General features: G+C 38.6%; 1 protein-coding gene across 5 annotated transcripts in view; it reads left to right on the plus strand.

The window, feature by feature from the left end:
- The window catches only part of WDFY3 (WD repeat and FYVE domain containing 3), a 278,171-nt gene that overhangs the window by 203,886 nt on the left and 56,314 nt on the right, over positions 1–17,971 (plus strand). For all 5 annotated transcript variants that reach the window (XM_059173438.1, XM_059173447.1, XM_059173443.1 and 2 more), the window contains 9 exons: positions 974–1,207; positions 7,199–7,298; positions 9,384–9,544; positions 10,641–10,870; positions 11,952–12,061; positions 13,609–13,791; positions 14,656–14,813; positions 15,916–15,993; positions 17,431–17,658. In XM_059173438.1, coding sequence (XP_059029421.1) covers positions 974–1,207; positions 7,199–7,298; positions 9,384–9,544; positions 10,641–10,870; positions 11,952–12,061; positions 13,609–13,791; positions 14,656–14,813; positions 15,916–15,993; positions 17,431–17,658 — 1,482 coding nt within the window. The remainder of the gene's footprint in view (positions 1–973; positions 1,208–7,198; positions 7,299–9,383; positions 9,545–10,640; positions 10,871–11,951; positions 12,062–13,608; positions 13,792–14,655; positions 14,814–15,915; positions 15,994–17,430; positions 17,659–17,971) is intronic.

The raw sequence follows: 17,971 nt of genomic DNA on the forward strand, positions 1-17,971 counted from the left end.
AATTATAGGAGTGGTTGTCTTTATACAAAAATGAAATCAGTGTTTGTCTTTTTCGTTCAACTTTCCTTACTTTGTTCCATTTTTATTTTTTATATTCTATACTAATTTAATAGAAAATTATTAGACTGTAATCCTAGGTAGTACAGGTACTTCTTCAGTCCTTTAAAACAAAGCCCCAAAGACAATTATTACTCTATATACTTTAGAATTTCATGATATCTTCTCTTACTTCCACCACTTACTCTAGGGCCTGGAATAAACTACTTTGTTCATACTAATTTTTCTTCATGTATGAAGGTGAAAAACTCATTATGAAACTATGGGGAATTTTAGGAGAAAGACCAGTAAAACATGACCTGGCTTGTTTCTGATTTTTAAATCCTAATTATTCTGGTAAGAAAAGACCTTAGGAATTATCTCAACATCTTTTTCTTGTCAGCAGCTTATAATCTGTCTTTTGGTCCTTTTTTGTTGTTGTTGTTGGCTCAAAATTGGCTTGGTTTTGGCATTGTTTTATTTAGTTATCGGGGGTTTTTTTAATTTGCAAAAATGGATCATCCCTTAGGTGCTACCATTGTGCCAGATCTTTATCTGGGATTCTGTGATATTTGACTTCTCAGTAGATATATTTCAATATGTAGATACAGTCATTCTCATCATTTCATTTATTTTAAGTGCAGTTATCCACCATAGAGAGAAAATTCAACATAGAACAGATAACATGGTTAGTGGCTGATCAGCTTAATACTAGAAAGAGCATGTGTTAAATAACTGTGACCTGTGGTTCCCAGTTGCTACCTTGAAATAAGAGTCGAATAAGCAAAGTGAGGTAATGTTTTGAATAGCTTGATGTGAGGTAAATGTTGAAGGAAAATACTGTTGCTGCTATAATTCGGTTTTTAGGAAACATGGAAGTGAAAATACCACATAAAATCAAATACGACTAGCATTTATTTCTGCTTGATTATACCAGGTGACTGATCTTGATGATGAGGTTGGATCTCCGGCAGAAGAATTTAAAGCCTTTGCAGCAGACACAGGGATGAACAGAAGCCAGTCAGAATACTGCAACGTGGGCACAAAGACCTATCTGACCAATCACCCAGCTAAGAAGTTTGTTTTTGACTTCATGCGGGTCTTAATAATAGACAACCTCTGTCTTACTCCTGCCAGCAAGCAGACTCCGCTAATTGATCTTTTGTTGGAGGTAAACACCAAAAAAATGCATTTACATCTCTTTTGTGTTGTTTTTCTAATTAGAACATTAAAAACCAAGCACATTTGATGCTAGATACCTTTCAGATTTCATATTCTTCTGGGTTGTACAGGCAGAACATATTACAGACTATGGGATTTTTTTTTTTTAATCTCAGATGTGCTACATACCCTAACAGTTTGTTTCTCTTCTTTCTATTCCCACAAGCATATCCCTAATTCAGTCCTTTATCGTCCTTTCCCTAGACCAGGAATTGACGGACTCTTTGTGTAAAGGGCCAGATAGAAAATATTTCAAGCTGTGCAGGCCATGCGGTCTCTGTTACAGCTGTTCCACTGTATCATTAGAGCCAGAAAGCAGCCATTGACCATACATAAATGAATGAGCATGGCTGTGTTTCAATAAGACTTTGTCTACCAAAACTGACTTAGGCTGGATTTGGCCCATGGGATTCAGTGTACAAACACCTTCTCTTGACACACAGGCCTCTCCTCAGCTTATAACTCCCTGCTTCCATACCTCTTTCATACTATTGCCAAGTATTATTGCTCTAGGTGTCCTGTACGGCTTAAGACGTGTGTTGCACATAGTAGGTGCTTAATATGCACTTACTTAATTTTCCTCAAGACAGCAAAGTTCTAGGTTGCTTGCTACCTTAGCTCAGACTGCTATAACAAAATACCATAGACTGGGGGACTTAAATAACAGGCATTTATTTCCCCCAGTTCCAGAGACTGAGAAGTCTGATATTGGGACACCAGTTTGGTGAGGCTCTTGCTGTACTCTGACATGGCAGAGAGAGAGAGAGAGAGAGAGCGAGCGCGTACAAGCTCTGGTGTTTCTTCTTACAAGGGCACTAATCTTTTCATGGGCACTCCACCATCATGACCTCATGTAAACCTCATTACCTGCTGATGGCTCTGTCTCTTAATGCCCTCACATTGAGGGTTAGAGCTTTGCCATATAAATTTGGGGGGACACAGACATTTAGTCCACCGTACCTGCCCATTCTCCTAATAAATGATGTGAAGCAGCTGACAGACCAGAAAATGAGCCCTCCCAGCTCTAGAAATTGGTCATCCCTGAAAACCAAATGTTCACCTAGAAAAAAATCTCAAAAGGTCATAGAAAGAGAATTTAGTATATGACGAGTTGCTGTACATTCATATTTTTTCGGTCACTTCCTATAAGTAGGGTCACAGAGTCTGTTACTCCCAGGTCTCTGAAAATAAGATTCAGTCAGTGCAGAAGACTGGCTGCTAGTCTTTCTGGGGAACTTCCCACAGGCTCTCAGCCATTTGGCAACTGAACCTGCACTTTCTCTGCTCCCTCTAGTGGCTAACACGGTTAACTTTTTATTTGAAACCTTAAAACCACAGGAGATACTTTATCCTACTCATGTGAAACTATCTCCACTCAGTCAATTAAAAGAAATTGCTAATGTAATTCAGATACCATTCATGCTGAGCATTTTAACCAGGACCACAATGTTTAATATTGGCAGGAAAACCATCATTATCATCAATAATACATTTGGTAGAGTTTAAAAGCATGCCTGGTAGAGCTTGTCCTCGTGGAAAACTTTGAGAAGCAAGATGGCTGTTATCTTAGTGGATTGGGTAGGAATTTGAAGCACTCTACGCAAAATGAGGCGGTGATCAGAACATGACAGGATAATCAAGTTTAGAAGAGTGTGTGCAAAAAAGCATAACCGAGCCAAACAATAAAATACACATGTGTGGAATATATGGGGAGATTTATCCGGTACAGTACTTTTAGTCTTACAGGAATTCTTATAGCTATATTAGATGATATAGATTAGCTGTGTCATCTAATAGATGATATGATTGTCTTTTATCTTGGTTTTCTATATTTTTCAATGGGAAAGTTTGATATAACCTGTATTAACCTTGAATTAACATTCTCATTGTTGCAGAGAGTCATTTGCCCTGCAGTGGAATTGTGTCTGGCTATACTGGGAATTAGGGGTGGCTAGGGTTACATTTCAGGGAGAAGTAGGGAATGTCAAGATTGAAACTCCCAGGTACGTTGTAAACTCCTTAAATTTAGTCACCACCTTTCACATGTCTTTTAGTCTCTCACAGACTTAGTATTGTTGTTTGGTGTGTTCTTCTCTGTATTTTTAAATCATTTAACTCTAACTGCATTCTAGCAGTTCTTCTCAAACATGAAGATATGATACCATCTAATAGGAGAGATGCACATTGGCTTTTAAAAATTAACTTAATACTTTGAGGAACTTTAATGCTACTACACAGTGTATGTACAGAGTAAACATACAAAGCATTTATTGTACTAGATGTCTTCCTTTGGTGTAAAAAATAAGTAGCAAGCATATGATTTTGAATATTGTGATTATGAAGTCTTTATCTCTGAAGAAGTTCAAGAAGAGAATTATCCTGTATATTTACCATTTACCTACATGAAGGGTGGGGTTTGAATCAACTGATTTTCAGTTCAGTATATGGGAGGCAGGCCATCTTCAGTCTTCAGTCTTCAGTCATCTTCAGTCTCACTACAAGATTATGTGCTTACTTGACTAGATCTACAAAAGAATGTGTGGAATTATCTTTGTTAGAAGTTAATAAAAGTAAGATTCCCTTTCATATAAGCTAACCAGAGTGTGCCATTGAGGCTAAGTATAAGGGGGACAGTGGGGCCTAATTGAAAGAGCATGGGTTTAGGAGGGAGAAATACCTGTTTTGAATTCTGGCCCTGTTATTTATTGTATAAGCATTTTCATCTCACTGAGCTCAATCCATTCTCTGGGGAATGATTTATATACTGCTTCCCCTGCATGATTTTTATGGGAGTTAAGTGTATGTAAATCACCAGCAAAATCTATCTTGAGAAATTAAATGTGTGCTGGTTATAGCTGTGTGACTGTGGCCACTGTGAGTTCTCTTTACCCCTTCTAGTTTGCCCATCTTTCAGATGGTATAAAAATAAAACGTGTCTCTCAGGGCTGCTGTGAGGATTAAATGAGTTTATATATTTACAGTTCCTACTATGGGACCAGTGACACGGAAGACTCCCTCAGACACTGCAGTGGCCTATGCTAGCGTCTCCCTGGTGGTCCTCTCTTCTCCCCACTCCCCATGTCTGCTGTCACCACCAGGTGTCGTAGGGAGTTCGAAGCCTGTGAATACCACCATGGTGGCAGAAGGCAAGCGCAAGGGAATGGATAGAAAAGGTTTTGGCTCTGCCTGCAGAAAAGCTCATGAGTGTGTGCTTGTCTGATGCCACACGTGCTTTCCTGTGGTCTCGGGAGTTCGTGACTCTCTGTTCCACCCATCTTCTAAGAGACCTCCCCATTCTCAGCAGTGTGCAGTCCACCCTGGCTGACCCTAGGGCAACAAACAGATGGAAAGTGGGAGAAGGGGGCAAAGAGAACTCTGACATACCTGAGAGAAGAGATCAGCTAAAAGGAATATTGTAGCTAGAATGAAGAAGCTCAAAATCCTCTTCTTGAAGGGCTTCAGCCCATGACAAACCACAGAGCAGCCTGCCCTCAGTGCGGGCAGCAGACGCCCAGGGCTGTCTGGCCTTGCACGCGAAGATTCTGCATGGTGTCTGCCGGCTGCAAAAAGGAGGCTGTGATTCTTTGAGTACTGGTGTTGACTGGCTTCCCAGTTTCTGTAGGGAAGATGCCTGATAGCCAGAAGCCAGAGCCAATCACAGTGCTCATTCTTATCTTCCCTCTGCCCTGAACGCATCCCAGTTACCTGGTATAGCCAACCAGGTTTATTTAAAAGATGGCCGAGGAGACAGTAGCAGAGTTGCTCGTGTGCATTTGTTAACTTCAATATGGAGACTTTTACTAATGCTGGGAGAGTATGGTATAGCGGGTGAAGCCATGAACTTTTGCCATCAGAGAAACTGAGGTTTGAATCCTAGTTGTGACTTAACCACTCTAAGCCTCAGTGACCCTATCTCTGAAATGGGGTGATAGTTTTACTTCAAAGAGCGATTTTTGCAGATTGAGATAATGTACAAAAAACTAAGCACGGTGTCTGGTACATAATAGTAAGTCCATAGAATGTTTTAAAAAGAAAAAAAACCCTTGAGACAGCTGTGCATACATTTATAAAGTCTTAAATCCTTTAAAAGTTAGGCTATAATAAATCTCAGCAAGAACATTTAAACCCAGCAATTAGAGCCAATAACAAGTATAAATTCTGGGTCATAATCATTCATATAACAGCTTCTCTGAGGGGATTCAGAAGATTAAACGTGTGTTGGTGACTGAGTCTAGCCTTCAATCCATGCAGAATACAAAAGAATATTTCTTAATTAAGTAAAGATAAATATTGTTGATGAAGCTACTTCTCTGGGTTCTGTGGCCCTTTTGTTCACAGACTCCAAAACGTTGTCTCGTTGAGATTTGATAAACTCTACTCAGTATTACTTATCCCATTAACCACCTTCAGTTGTTACAATCCAGAATGAGCACTGTCATCTTCAGGAGTGTTTAAATCCTCCTGTGAATGGAGAGCCTTCCTCCAGGAAACTTTGATCGGCTTAAACTATTTGACAAAATGGTCTCTGATCTGATGACAGGGTAATCCTCAAGAGCTCATCAGTCTGCTTCCCACTTAAACATTCTCACTTTCTCTTCCTTTGGTAGGGCTATGGTCTCCCTGTACCGTCAACACGAGGGAGAGGCAGGCGGTGGGTGTCTGTGGCGCTCAAGCTGACCGCCGTGATTCAGCTGTTCACCTACACAGGGAAATTTATTAAGATTAAAAACAACATGACATGTCCTTTACTTTCTCCCAAATAGATACCAAACCCAGTTCCTAAGCACTAGTACTATTTTAAATGTACTCATTAGGCCCATATTTTGTCATTTTAAAACAAATATGTCTTACCAGCAAAACAGAAAAATGTTTGCTGTAGCTTGGGTTTAGCTGTTGGTTTCCAAATTTTTAGAATAAGATCCTTGATCTGAATATAGAATTTAGATTTTAACTGCTCCTTTAAACCCTTTATCAGTACCACAGTGAAAATCAGAATAGAAAGAAATAGGTTTTTTAAAATGGAGCACATTTCAAGTGTAAATGAAGAACAGTAGTCTGAAGCCCACTTTTGTAACGTGGTCATAAACATAGTCCCGGATCTGTCTATTCAAGGATCTGCAAAGCATCAGTACTGTGCCTGTTTCTAAAACATCCAGATCTCTTTTTAAGAAAAAAATTTATGTCAGTTTGTTGAATTGTTCAATATGCAACTCCTACCAAAAGCTGGCATTTGAGGATGACAAAAGAATCTTCCCCACCTTTTATCCACTGGGCTTCCAGGGCTCGACCACCCACTTCACAGGTTAGCGACTGGACATTTGTGCACCTGGGTTGTATTACCCTAATTACCAACAGAAATGCCATCTGAGAACTGTAAGAACAATTTTAGGAAAACATCCTTGCTGACAATCTAGTGTGCTGCTTTTATAGACAATAAAAAGCTTCGTAAACCATATCATCTTTTTTTCCCTCCTTCTTGAAGCCGAGGGAGCTCAGAGCTAAATTGCGTGCTTAGTTAACTTTTTGTTACAAATATTGCCCTCCCCATCGACTTTACCCCCTTGAGTACTAGGTTCCTGAGGTTTTGTATTTGTTTTAATGGCTTTATGATTTTGTCAGTATCTCATAATAAATTGCCAGCTGTCTTTGGAAGTGAGGTATACTAGTAGATTATCAAATATTTATTAAATACTTATAATTTTAGAATACTGTTTTTGGAGGACTGGATTCAAAAATGATGATGTTTCACTTTTGCTTCTTTTTAATTCTGTGGAAAAGTAAAGGAAAGCATAAGCCTATCTACCATCTCACATTTCTCGTTTTATTATTTACCAATAGGTTTTTCTTTTATATAACTATGTAAACATGATAATATAACTATGCTGGAGCTCTTATCTTTGTTTAGTTGATTTTGTTTCTAATTCTAAATTTCATTGATTAGGCTTCTCCTGAAAGATCTACAAGAACTCAGCAAAAAGAATTCCAGACTTATATTTTGGATAGTGTGATGGACCATTTGCTTGCAGCTGATGTCTTATTGGGTAATACTGTGTTTTATTTTCACTTTATCACAGTACCTAGAATCACTCTTCTCTGTCTAAATTCCTAGTGTATCTTCTTTTTAACTTCATCTTTTCTTTTGTGTGCATTTTTCCTTCATATTGGTATTTTTCTGTAGTGAGTAAGAGGCCTGTCTAGATCTGGAATAAAGAGTCAACAACAGGAAATACTTAAGTTGTTTATCCACATCTGTACACTCACGTGGCAGGAAGAGGACAAATAAAGAGAAACAATGTTTTAAAAACCATAATATGAAATTGGATTATATTTCTATGAATGTCTGATACTTTTAAAAAGTAATTTATTGTGATATACTCGTAAGTATACAAACATAAAACTCCGTGAATGACCACCCAGACCATCATGCCTATATAAGGCTACACAGAAGTGCATTTCAGGCTCCCCCACTTCCCTCCTGCCATGACCTCGTTACTGCTCACGAAATCACTGTCCCGAGATCTAAAACAACAGGTTCGTTTGGCATGCTTTTGAACTTTACAAATGGAATTATATAACATGTATTTGTTGCAGTCTAGCTCCTCACACACAGCATATTTGTGAGATGTATCCATGTTGTTGCCTGTAGCAAGAGTCCATTTATTTTCATCACTATGTAGTCTGTTATAAGAATAAATAAAATGTGTCCAATTTGTTGTGGTGGGACATTCAGTAGTTGCTAGGTTGAGACAATTAGAAATAAAGCTGCTATAAATATTCTTGTTCATATGGGCCACATATGTATATAATATTTATATATAGTTATTAGATATATGCCCATGAGTAGAATTGTTCTTTGTAAGGGAAAGGGAGAGAGAACAGGCTGCACATCCAGTGCAGAGCTGGACACAGAGCCCAACACAGGGCTCCGTGTGGGGCTCGATCTCATGATCCTGAGATCATGACCTGAGCTGAAATCAAGAGTCCGACATTTAACCGACTGAGCCACCCAGGCACCCCTATGTTGTTCTCTAGGATGGCTTCCAGAACGTAAATTCAAAACACATTAAGATATTTTTTCTGTATGTCCCTATCCGGCTACAATAAAAATACAAAACTTGATAAATTTACAGTGGAGCTAACATTTATATATAAAATAATGATAGAATTTAAAGGAGAAGGAAAAGTAACAATTTAACATATTGGCTACTTGAGTGCCAAGTAATAATTTTAATCAAAGAACTTCCATCCTATTAAATTATTATTATTATTATTTTTTTGCTAAGTAAGTCTGCCAAGAAGTCTTTAGTATTGGCTTAACATGTAACTCTCAAAGCATGCTGTCAAGTCAAACTTTGTGTTTGTTTTTATCACTTAAGAATCTTACTTGCACAGTCTCCGTCTTACTATATAAAGATACAAAATGAAGAGTTTAACATAATGGAGTAATTTAGAGTTAGGTAGGAATAATATACTCAATGGGGCTCCAGAATTTCTATGAAGGAGGGGCTTATGGAGGGCATTTTGGTTAGGGGAATTAGTCTTGAAGTAGTGTGTACACAGCAAACACTTGGGAAGGCACTTCGGAACCTTCTTGAGGAGAAACAGGACTGAAGGTAATCATGGAGGGAAGGAGAGGTGCCCCATGGCCCCACCAGCAGTGACTGTAGTTTCGTTTTCACAGTTGTTCTGGTCCTCTCCTACATGACTTCATTGCACTTGAAGGTATATTCAGAGCAGAGTTGTGTCTGATGGTGTGTTTTACCCGTTATTAGTTGCGCAGAATCAATTCAAAGCTAAGAACCTGACAGCTTTTTTCTCAGAGATCCTCTGTCGCTGTCAGTTTAAGTTGAGGAACTGTTTGCTTATCACAGACTGTCTCAAGCAATATGAGACTTCACACTCTCAATCCATAACTCTCTTGTCCTGCAGAAATTATTTCTTTCAACATTTATCAGGATTATCGGCCATAAATAATTTTCTTAATGTAGTACATAAGAGCCTGGTTGTCCTCTTTCTAAGTGTAGTAGATAAACTCATTTTGCATTAGCCTCATTTTTGGAGGATCTGGTCTTGTGCTGGTTGATAGCAGTTTTCTTATATTTATTTTTCCCCCGGCTCAAATTTAGGGGAAGATGCATCTCTGCCTATTACCAGTGGAGGAAGCTACCAGGTATTGGTCAACAATGTGTTTTATTTCACACAACGTGTGGTGGACAAACTTTGGCAAGGCATGTTCAACAAAGAATCTAAACTTCTTATAGATTTTATAATTCAACTAATTGCACAGGTAATCTATTGTCACTGTTGGCTTTAGAGTACATGTTTTTCCTTGAAAAACTTTTCCTTATGTGTCAAAATTATCGGAAATAAATGTAACTAATAAGATAATGTTAATATTTAATACAAAGCTCAGTTTATTAAAAGTGAATAAAAACTGTACACTTGTAATCCTTCTCCCCCATCCATAGCTTTGTGCCAACTTGTCCCTTGTAAAGTTGCCTGGTTCTCTCAAACTGTGGGCTCTCACTGACCTCCCCACTGCTGTTGCTTTTTGCTACCCAGATACCTGGATAGCTTCCTTTTGGTTTAAATACCTTAAGCTGATACAATTTGATAGGGCTTTTTTCATTACACTGTGATATAGTTGTGTGTAAAGGTTTACAGAACAAGAAGAGTTGATAGTAAAAGAATTTTTTCTTCTTGTAATGAAATTTTCACAACGTTCATTGTAGGTCTTTGAAGGTGTCATTTAGTGAGTGTGTGTGTGCTTGCGTGTGTGTACATGTGTGTGAGTGTGCGGTACCTTTGACCAAAGAATGTGGACCTGGTTTGCCACAAGTGCTTAATCTTATTCAACAGGTACTGCAGAAACTAGGAAATGCTGTTATCATGTGTTATTAGCATACAATGCATAGGTTCTTTATCTAAGAATTTTTTTTAAGAGCTAAATTTGTATTTAAGCCAAAGAGAAAAGTTTACAAGTGAGGAAACGAGATTAGACCATCAAAAGAAGTTTTTTACTAAGCTTTTAGGTTATTTGTTTTCCCCAATCATTTTGAGTAGAGATCATTCTTACAGACAAGTTGTAGTAGGAGGTTCTCCCTGGACAGCACTTCCTCACATGCTCAGACAGGCCATTCCTCTCTGCTCTGTGAGTCTTAACGGCTCTCCTCACTGGGGCATGAGGCTCTCAGCTCGTCAAGTTACATTTATGTGTCTCGGGTTCCAATCCTCATCACAGCAAGAGCTTTTTGGTTTTTAACTTAGCACCCTATACTGAGCATGGCCACTGGTACATAGTAAACCTAATGTGATGTGTGAATGTGAAGCAGACCATTTATTTTTGTCCATTTTACTAAGCATAGTTGCTTTCCCATCTTTAGTCCAAACGAAGATCCCAGGGATTGTCACTCGATGCGGTGTATCACTGCCTCAACAGGACCATCTTGTACCAGTTCTCACGGGCACACAAAACCGTTCCGCAGCAGGTGGCTCTCCTAGATTCACTCCGGGTGCTGACGGTCAACAGGAACCTCATCCTGGGGCCCGGGAACCACGACCAAGAATTCATTAGCTGCCTGGCTCACTGCCTTATTAATCTGCATGTTGGGAGGTAACTTTTTCACATTCAGTTTCACATCCCCCAAAATTCTTTGCTCTACTTTTCTGATAGTAACATTTCTTTTTCCTCTTAGTCTCGGTTTTAAAATATCACAGAAAATAGAAAAGATAAGGGTTACATTTGTGCACTGAAATTGTGGGCTTTTTTTCCTTTAATTTTCTATGTCTTTAAGTTGAGCATTCATCACCTTATGTCACATATGGAATTTAAAAAGAAAGTTTAAAAATAAACAAAATACACATTGTTGGAGGTTAAGAGGGATAAACAGAAAAGAATGTAATGAATAAATGCAGTGCTCTGCATGAAGTGGGTGAAATTGGGATTTTTCCAATGATTGCTTTGATAGATTCTTATTTAGTGTCTGGACATTAAATTAGGCACTGGCATGAGATGTGGGCAAGAAAGACTCCATGGCAGGGTCTTGGAACGTGCAGTCTAGGAGGGGAGACAGACAGTCAGGTGTGCCAAGTGCTCTGCTGGAAGCATGGTGCTTTGGGAGCTTGGAACAGGTGCCCCAAACGGGAAGAAGACACTGGCTGAGTTACAACCTGAGCATGCTTGAGGTGGTTAGCCCTCCATTGAGGATGAGAAAGAGTGATGTGGGAACAGAGAGCCATCTGTGTGAGTGTCCGGGGAAGGAAAGAATATGGCACTTGGGGGAAACTACAAGTATCTCCCTGCAACTGAGTGAAGGGTGGTGGGATGAGAGACTGTGGGGGAGGTGGCGCATAGGCCCATGAGGAAAATGTTCTTAGGAACTTCTGGTAATTTTAAGGTAAAAATGTTAATAGTAAACCAAAAAGCACCTTAAATATTAAGATGCCCATCTTGATGCTGTTGTTTAGTTTCATTACATTTGGCCAGGTGGATTTGTGAGATCACCCTGTGAAATGGCATGTTCCTGATGAAGTAGTAGTTCTGTGTTGTGCATCTGCTGAGTATCTGTCTGCCAGTTTGGGAACTTGGTGATAGAGCCAGCATTTGCTTGTGTCTGCAGGGTTATACTTAGTCATTACAGCTTTCAGCTACAGTCATTTCCTTCATAGAGTTTAAACTGACTGGAATTTTTCAGCAACGTGGATGGATTCGGACTGGAAGCAGAAGCCCGCATGACTACATGGCACATTATGATCCCCTCTGACATTGAACCAGACGGTGGTTACAGCCAAGATATTAGTGAAGGTAATTACCTCGACTTGTTTTCTTCCTTTTTTCTCCCAGCTCTCCCCATTGCCAAAAAGAATTGTTTTTTAAGAGACAGAGATGAGCATAGGAATAGGGAAGGGGAGAGGGAGAGAGAATCTTAAGCAGGCTCCATGCCCAGCACAGAGCTGGACCTAGGGCTCAATCTCATGACCCTGAGATCATGACTCAAGCCAAAAATTAAGAGTTGGACATTTAACTGACTGAGCTACCCAAGCACCCCTCATTTCCAATTTTTAAGATAGACTCTGTCCCCTCCCAAAAACCTCACCTCAGATACTGCCAGTATTGGCAACCGGTGCTCCAATAGGTCCCTCCTGAACATACGCCAATATGCCCACCATCATAAACTAGCCTACCAGCTGGAGCTCTCCTTATGTTGCTAGCCCCTAACATTTCATGGTAACACTGGGAGATTTGATGATACTAACATTTGCACAAATAGTAGTATCAATATTAATGTGGCATTTACCATTAAGAGAAGCTACCTGTTGGTAGTGTTAGATAGGTCTTATTAGAGGTGCAAATATTACTTGAGACAGGTCATCACTACTACCATTTTTATTCTCTTTTATTCATTTTCTCTTTTAATATAGTTTTCCCAATGCTTTTTATAAGTATTATGCATTAAAATCTTCACAGTGGATTCATTTCTAATTTGCACATTGGTCAAAAAGTCATAACTGTAAAAGTATTTGTCTCCACAGCCATACAGTGTGGTAGTTTTGCATATGATTTTATCCTTTGGAAGTATACCACTTGTTCTTTCCTTCATTTAAGCATTAATTTATTCTCTGTCTTTCACTAACACGTTGTGAAGCTCAGATACTGAGAACATCCCCCAAGGAACTGACAACTCAGAACACTGTTTCTCAAAGCAAAGTGCTCAGACCAATAACATCAGCATCATTTGGGAACTTGTTAGAAAAGCACATGCTCTGGCCCCACTCATATCTCCTGAATCACAAACTCTGTGGGTGGAGACCAGCAATCTGGTCCAGGTGACTCTGACGCTTGCTGAAGATTGGTCTAGAGCAGGAGTCAGAACAATTAGCAAGGAGTCCAAAGCAAGATGGAGTTTAATAGTAAATGTTCTTTTAATAATACTTATTTCTTGCCTATTGCAAAATATTAAAGAACAACTAACTTAATCTTAAACTTATTTTAAATAGTCAGATGTAAACTTACTTTTAAATGGGCAAGGTTCTTATACAGAAGAGCTAGACAATGAAATGTGTATGTAATTTCCAGTTTTATAAATAAAAAAATAAAAAATGCAATCTCTTGCATACAGACGAAGTTTTTTTTGTTTTGTTTTGTTTTAAGTTCTTCAAGTAGCCAACCACATTTTTGGTTATCTGAGCTTAATTTGGTTATTGAACTTAATACTATCTGAAGCATTTTTTTTTTTTGACATTTAAGTACTGTAGATGAGATTCTTAGATGAAAGGCATGAAGAAAATTACTGCCTTTATATTGTGTTTTTGATAAATTGTGTTTTTGTTGTTGTTGATTTCATTTCCTAGGGCGTCAACTTCTCATAAAAGCTGTCAACAGAGTTTGGACTGAATTAATTCATAGTAAGAAGCAAGCCTTGGAGGAACTTTTCAAAGTCACCCTACCTGTGAATGAAAGGGGTCACGTGGACATAGCTGTAGCAAGGCCGCTCATTGAAGAAGCTGGTTTAAAGTGCTGGCAGAATCATTTGGGTAAGAGAGGCCTCAAAGATCATGTGACTAACAGATTTACATGCATCTGAGTCTGTGGGTGCACTTTAGATATATAATTAAAAACTTCCCCAGAGGATGTCATGACGGTAGCAGAAGTGAAAAGCAACACTCATTCTAGAATGACTATGTTGAGATTTGGCATTTCTTCTCAGATTTTTCTTCTTTAATCTAAAATATGTTACACGTCTGGCATCTATGAATTTGGAAGATAATGCATTGCTCACAGATGCAGTCCCTGGTCACCATCTTGGTTATGAATCCATAATCTGTTCTCTGTAATTCTGAAATTCAAAAAGCCCTAAAAACCTAAGGTTTTTTCATGAATTTGGTGCTCAAAAATCACTTGTTGCAAAACCTAATCTATATTTATCCTACTTACTGTAAATATTCACACATTTTGCTGCAGAAATATTACCTGTTCAATTATGGTTTACTGCCATTGATCCTCAGTATTATATACTATACAGTTATGTACTATATCACCTTATAAAATCCAAAACCTTCTAAATTCCTGAGTATGTACAGCACCAAATATTTTAGATGGGGAGTTGTGAATTGTTATTAACTTAGAAACTGAACAGGTAAAATAAGTTTGCGTTTACTGTAGAGCTGTGAAGTTTCAAATACATGTCAGTTCAGCTAGTATAATAATTGCCAAGCAGATAATGCTAATACAAGATCACCAGCAAGTAAATGTGAAATATCTAAGAGAATGTCTGTGTCTATAATGTAAACTGCTTTTGATGACTACAGAATTGTGATGTGTACCCTGGATTCAGAATTAAAAGTAAGACAAATAAATACATGGAGAAATTTTAAAGTAATCTAATTTTGATTTCATAGCCCACGAAAAGAAATGCATAAGTCGAGGAGAAGCTTTAGTGCCCACCACACAATCCAAATTGTCCCGTGTCAGCAGTGGCTTTGGTCTTTCCAAGTTAACAGGATCGAGAAGGAATCGAAAGGAGAGTGGTCTTAATAAACACAGTCTTTCCACCCAGGTACATTGTTTGGTTTCATCGATGTATTATTAGAAATCTTTATTTTAAGATTTACTTGTAGTGTTTTATATAACACACTTAACCTGTATAAGCACATGATTTGAAGTGGAACTTTTCTGCATTTTTGCTTTTAGAAGAGATAAAAAAATAACCCAGGTAATGGAAACTTCTCCCAATTTATTATGACGAAATTGCATTGTGAGTCTTGTGTATGCAGACCTACTTCATAACTGGACAGGAGATTCAGATTATTGATACATGACCATACAGTGGGTTATTTTTTTCCCCCAGTTTTTCCAAACTTTCAATAATTTTGTTGCTAACCATTATATAAAATTTAAAGCAGTACCAGCACAAAATGGTTTTTTTATTTTTTATAATCTTGTCATATATATTGTGATTGATTTTTTTAAACTCATCTACTTCCATTAATTTCTCCCCCATCATACTTCCTTTCCCATCCTGGAATCTTAGTGGCAGCAGTGAGAAGGGTCTGAGAGAAACAGTGTGTATCATTCATTCCCTATGTCAGGTTGGATTCCCCAGGAAGCACACTGAGAGGGTATTTGGTGCAGGATGATTTTTACAGGTGCCCTTGTGGTATTTGTGAAGGGTAAGAAAGGAAGCAGGATCGGTCACAGGGAAATACCAGGTTACAAGGCAGGTCTAGGCTCAACTGACCTAAGTGGAACTTCAGGGCCAAAATGGCCTTTTATAGTTGACATGTGCTGAGCTGAAGTGGCTGAACCTGCTTAACTCCAAATCATATAGTCATTGGGTTTGGGGTTTCCTGGCTGTTCTCTGCATCTGAGTTGATCCCCAGCGGTGCTGATGGCACTCTCAGAAGCTGTGGGAGCCAGCCCATTCTGGAAGGAGCATAGAGATGGGGGAGAAAGCATGTGGATCTCTGTCCAGCAGAAAAGCCTCCTCTAGATTCATCACATAATTAATCTTTAGGAGTTTTTTGTTTTGTTTGTTTTGTCTTAATAGTTGTGTCTTTAATGAAATTTTAATAAATTTACTTGGCATTACTTTAAGCCTAGTTAACATTTTTCTAGGAAAATTCATGAAATACTAAGACTCTTTTTCCATCCATTGTTAGGAGATTTCTCAGTGGATGTTTACACATATTGCTGTTGTCCGTGACTTGGTAGACACACAATATAAGGAATATCAGGAGGTAAGAATTCATAACCACAATAAAGGTTTCTTTTGCATTCTTCAAGTGAGAAAGAACTCTCTCATGATACTTTTTTACCGCTTTTAAGAGTAAGTTGCTGAACTGCATTCATCGTCAGAAGATGTTTTTAATTATTGCTGCCAATGGCTACTTTGGTCACTAGTTTTAAGATAGAAAAATCTGGACTTCCTAGAGGCAGATGGCATTTAAAAAACAACAAACTGAAAATCAGCACAACCGAATTCCATCGACATTAACTACTGACATACATACTGCATGGGTTGTTCCTAATAAATATTAAAATAAAAGAAAATCCCTCTCTTTTGGACTTAACAAGGAGACTGTGAAAATATGCATCCAAGTCTCTGAAAGTCTCTCAAAATTTAAAAAAAAAATTAAATCTAAATAATTTTTTATTATAGGCACTGGGTGTTTATGTTGGTAAGAAATAAATTCAGTGAAATCCTCTTGGTGAATTCATAACTATCCTAAATATTTTGTTTCCAAAGTGGCTGATTTAGATCTATTGAAGGTTTCTGAATGATTAACTGCTAATATTTTATGGGCATACACTAGCTAGTTGTTATAGGGGATTCACCTCCTTCCCTCCCCCCCGAACATGTAAGTACTACTGTGATATCATGTAATTTCAAGATTATTCATTCAGTAATCTTCACTATATAAAGAGATTTTATTCTTAGATTGATATTATATACTTATGTTCTATGAAACATTAGATAAGGTAGTCCAATTTATAATCATCTGCTAAATTGCTGTACATCTTGATAAATAGCCAGAAGTTGTACCAGTTCATAAATTTTCATTTAAGTAAAATGGTTTAAATCTATCCCAGTAGTCAGTTGAAAATGGTTTTTCTTTCATTTTTATATGAACATCAAGTACTTTATCAGAGCTGCATGTTTATATTCTTTACCTAAAATCTTGGCAAATGTTACCAAGCTAACGAGTAAGCCAATTTACTGGCAGTATTTCTTGTTCTGATTGACTAGATCTTCTCCTATGCATGTTCAAGTACTTGTTTTGTGACTGGGGGTGGGAGGGAGAGAGTCATCCTTAAATTACCATGTTTATCTATTGACTTACACTGGACTAAGCATTGCAGTATATGTTCATAAGTAATATTTCCAGGTCCTTGCTTCAGTGTCCTTTGTTCAAGTGTACCGCACCCTTGCCCTTGTACCTATCTGTCATTTATTTGGTGTTAAGCACTTGGGCCCCCACAAAAAATCACACCTTCTCACAGAATTCATAGGCCCCTGTAACCATAAATAAATATAATTTTACTTTTATAATATTGACTGAAATGATATGCACTCATTTTGTTTGCAAATATTAACTTGGCTTTAAGTTATTTGTAGACTTTTGATTATTCCTCCTGCTTTTGCTTGAAAAACAACCTGGACTCCCTCCCCTTAGCGTCAGCAAAATGCCCTGAAGTACGTGACAGAAGAGTGGTGCCAAATCGAGTACGAACTGTTGCGGGAGCGAGGGTTGTGGGGCCCCCCCATCGGCTCCCATCTAGACAAATGGATGTTGGAGATGACAGAAGGGCCCTGCAGAATGAGGAAAAAAATGGTGCGAAATGATATGTTTTATAACCATTACCCTTACGTGCCAGAGACGGAGCAAGAGGCAAATGTGGCGGTGAGTATGCGGAATTGAATGTTTGTGATGGCTCTTTTAGCGGTCTCTTCCTCTTGGCAGGCATCTTTCTTTTAGGTCAGTTACTGAAAGTATCTAAGTTAGCAAACTCATTAAGCTGTATTCAGTTCATCAGGCAGGGTGGCGGTGGTGGTGGGAGGCAGCAACGATGCGGCGGGGAGACATCAAGGGAAGGGCTAGAGCTTCAGGCCTGTGGAGTCATGCGCCCACAGTGGAGCCCAGGCTCTGCCCCTTCACTTGCTGGGTGGCCCGGGACAGGCCGCTGGGCCACTTTAGGTTCCTGTTCCCTCCTGCC

Source organism: Mustela lutreola, chromosome 1, assembly GCF_030435805.1.
Source record: "Mustela lutreola isolate mMusLut2 chromosome 1, mMusLut2.pri, whole genome shotgun sequence".
Lineage (NCBI taxonomy): Eukaryota > Metazoa > Chordata > Mammalia > Carnivora > Mustelidae > Mustela > Mustela lutreola.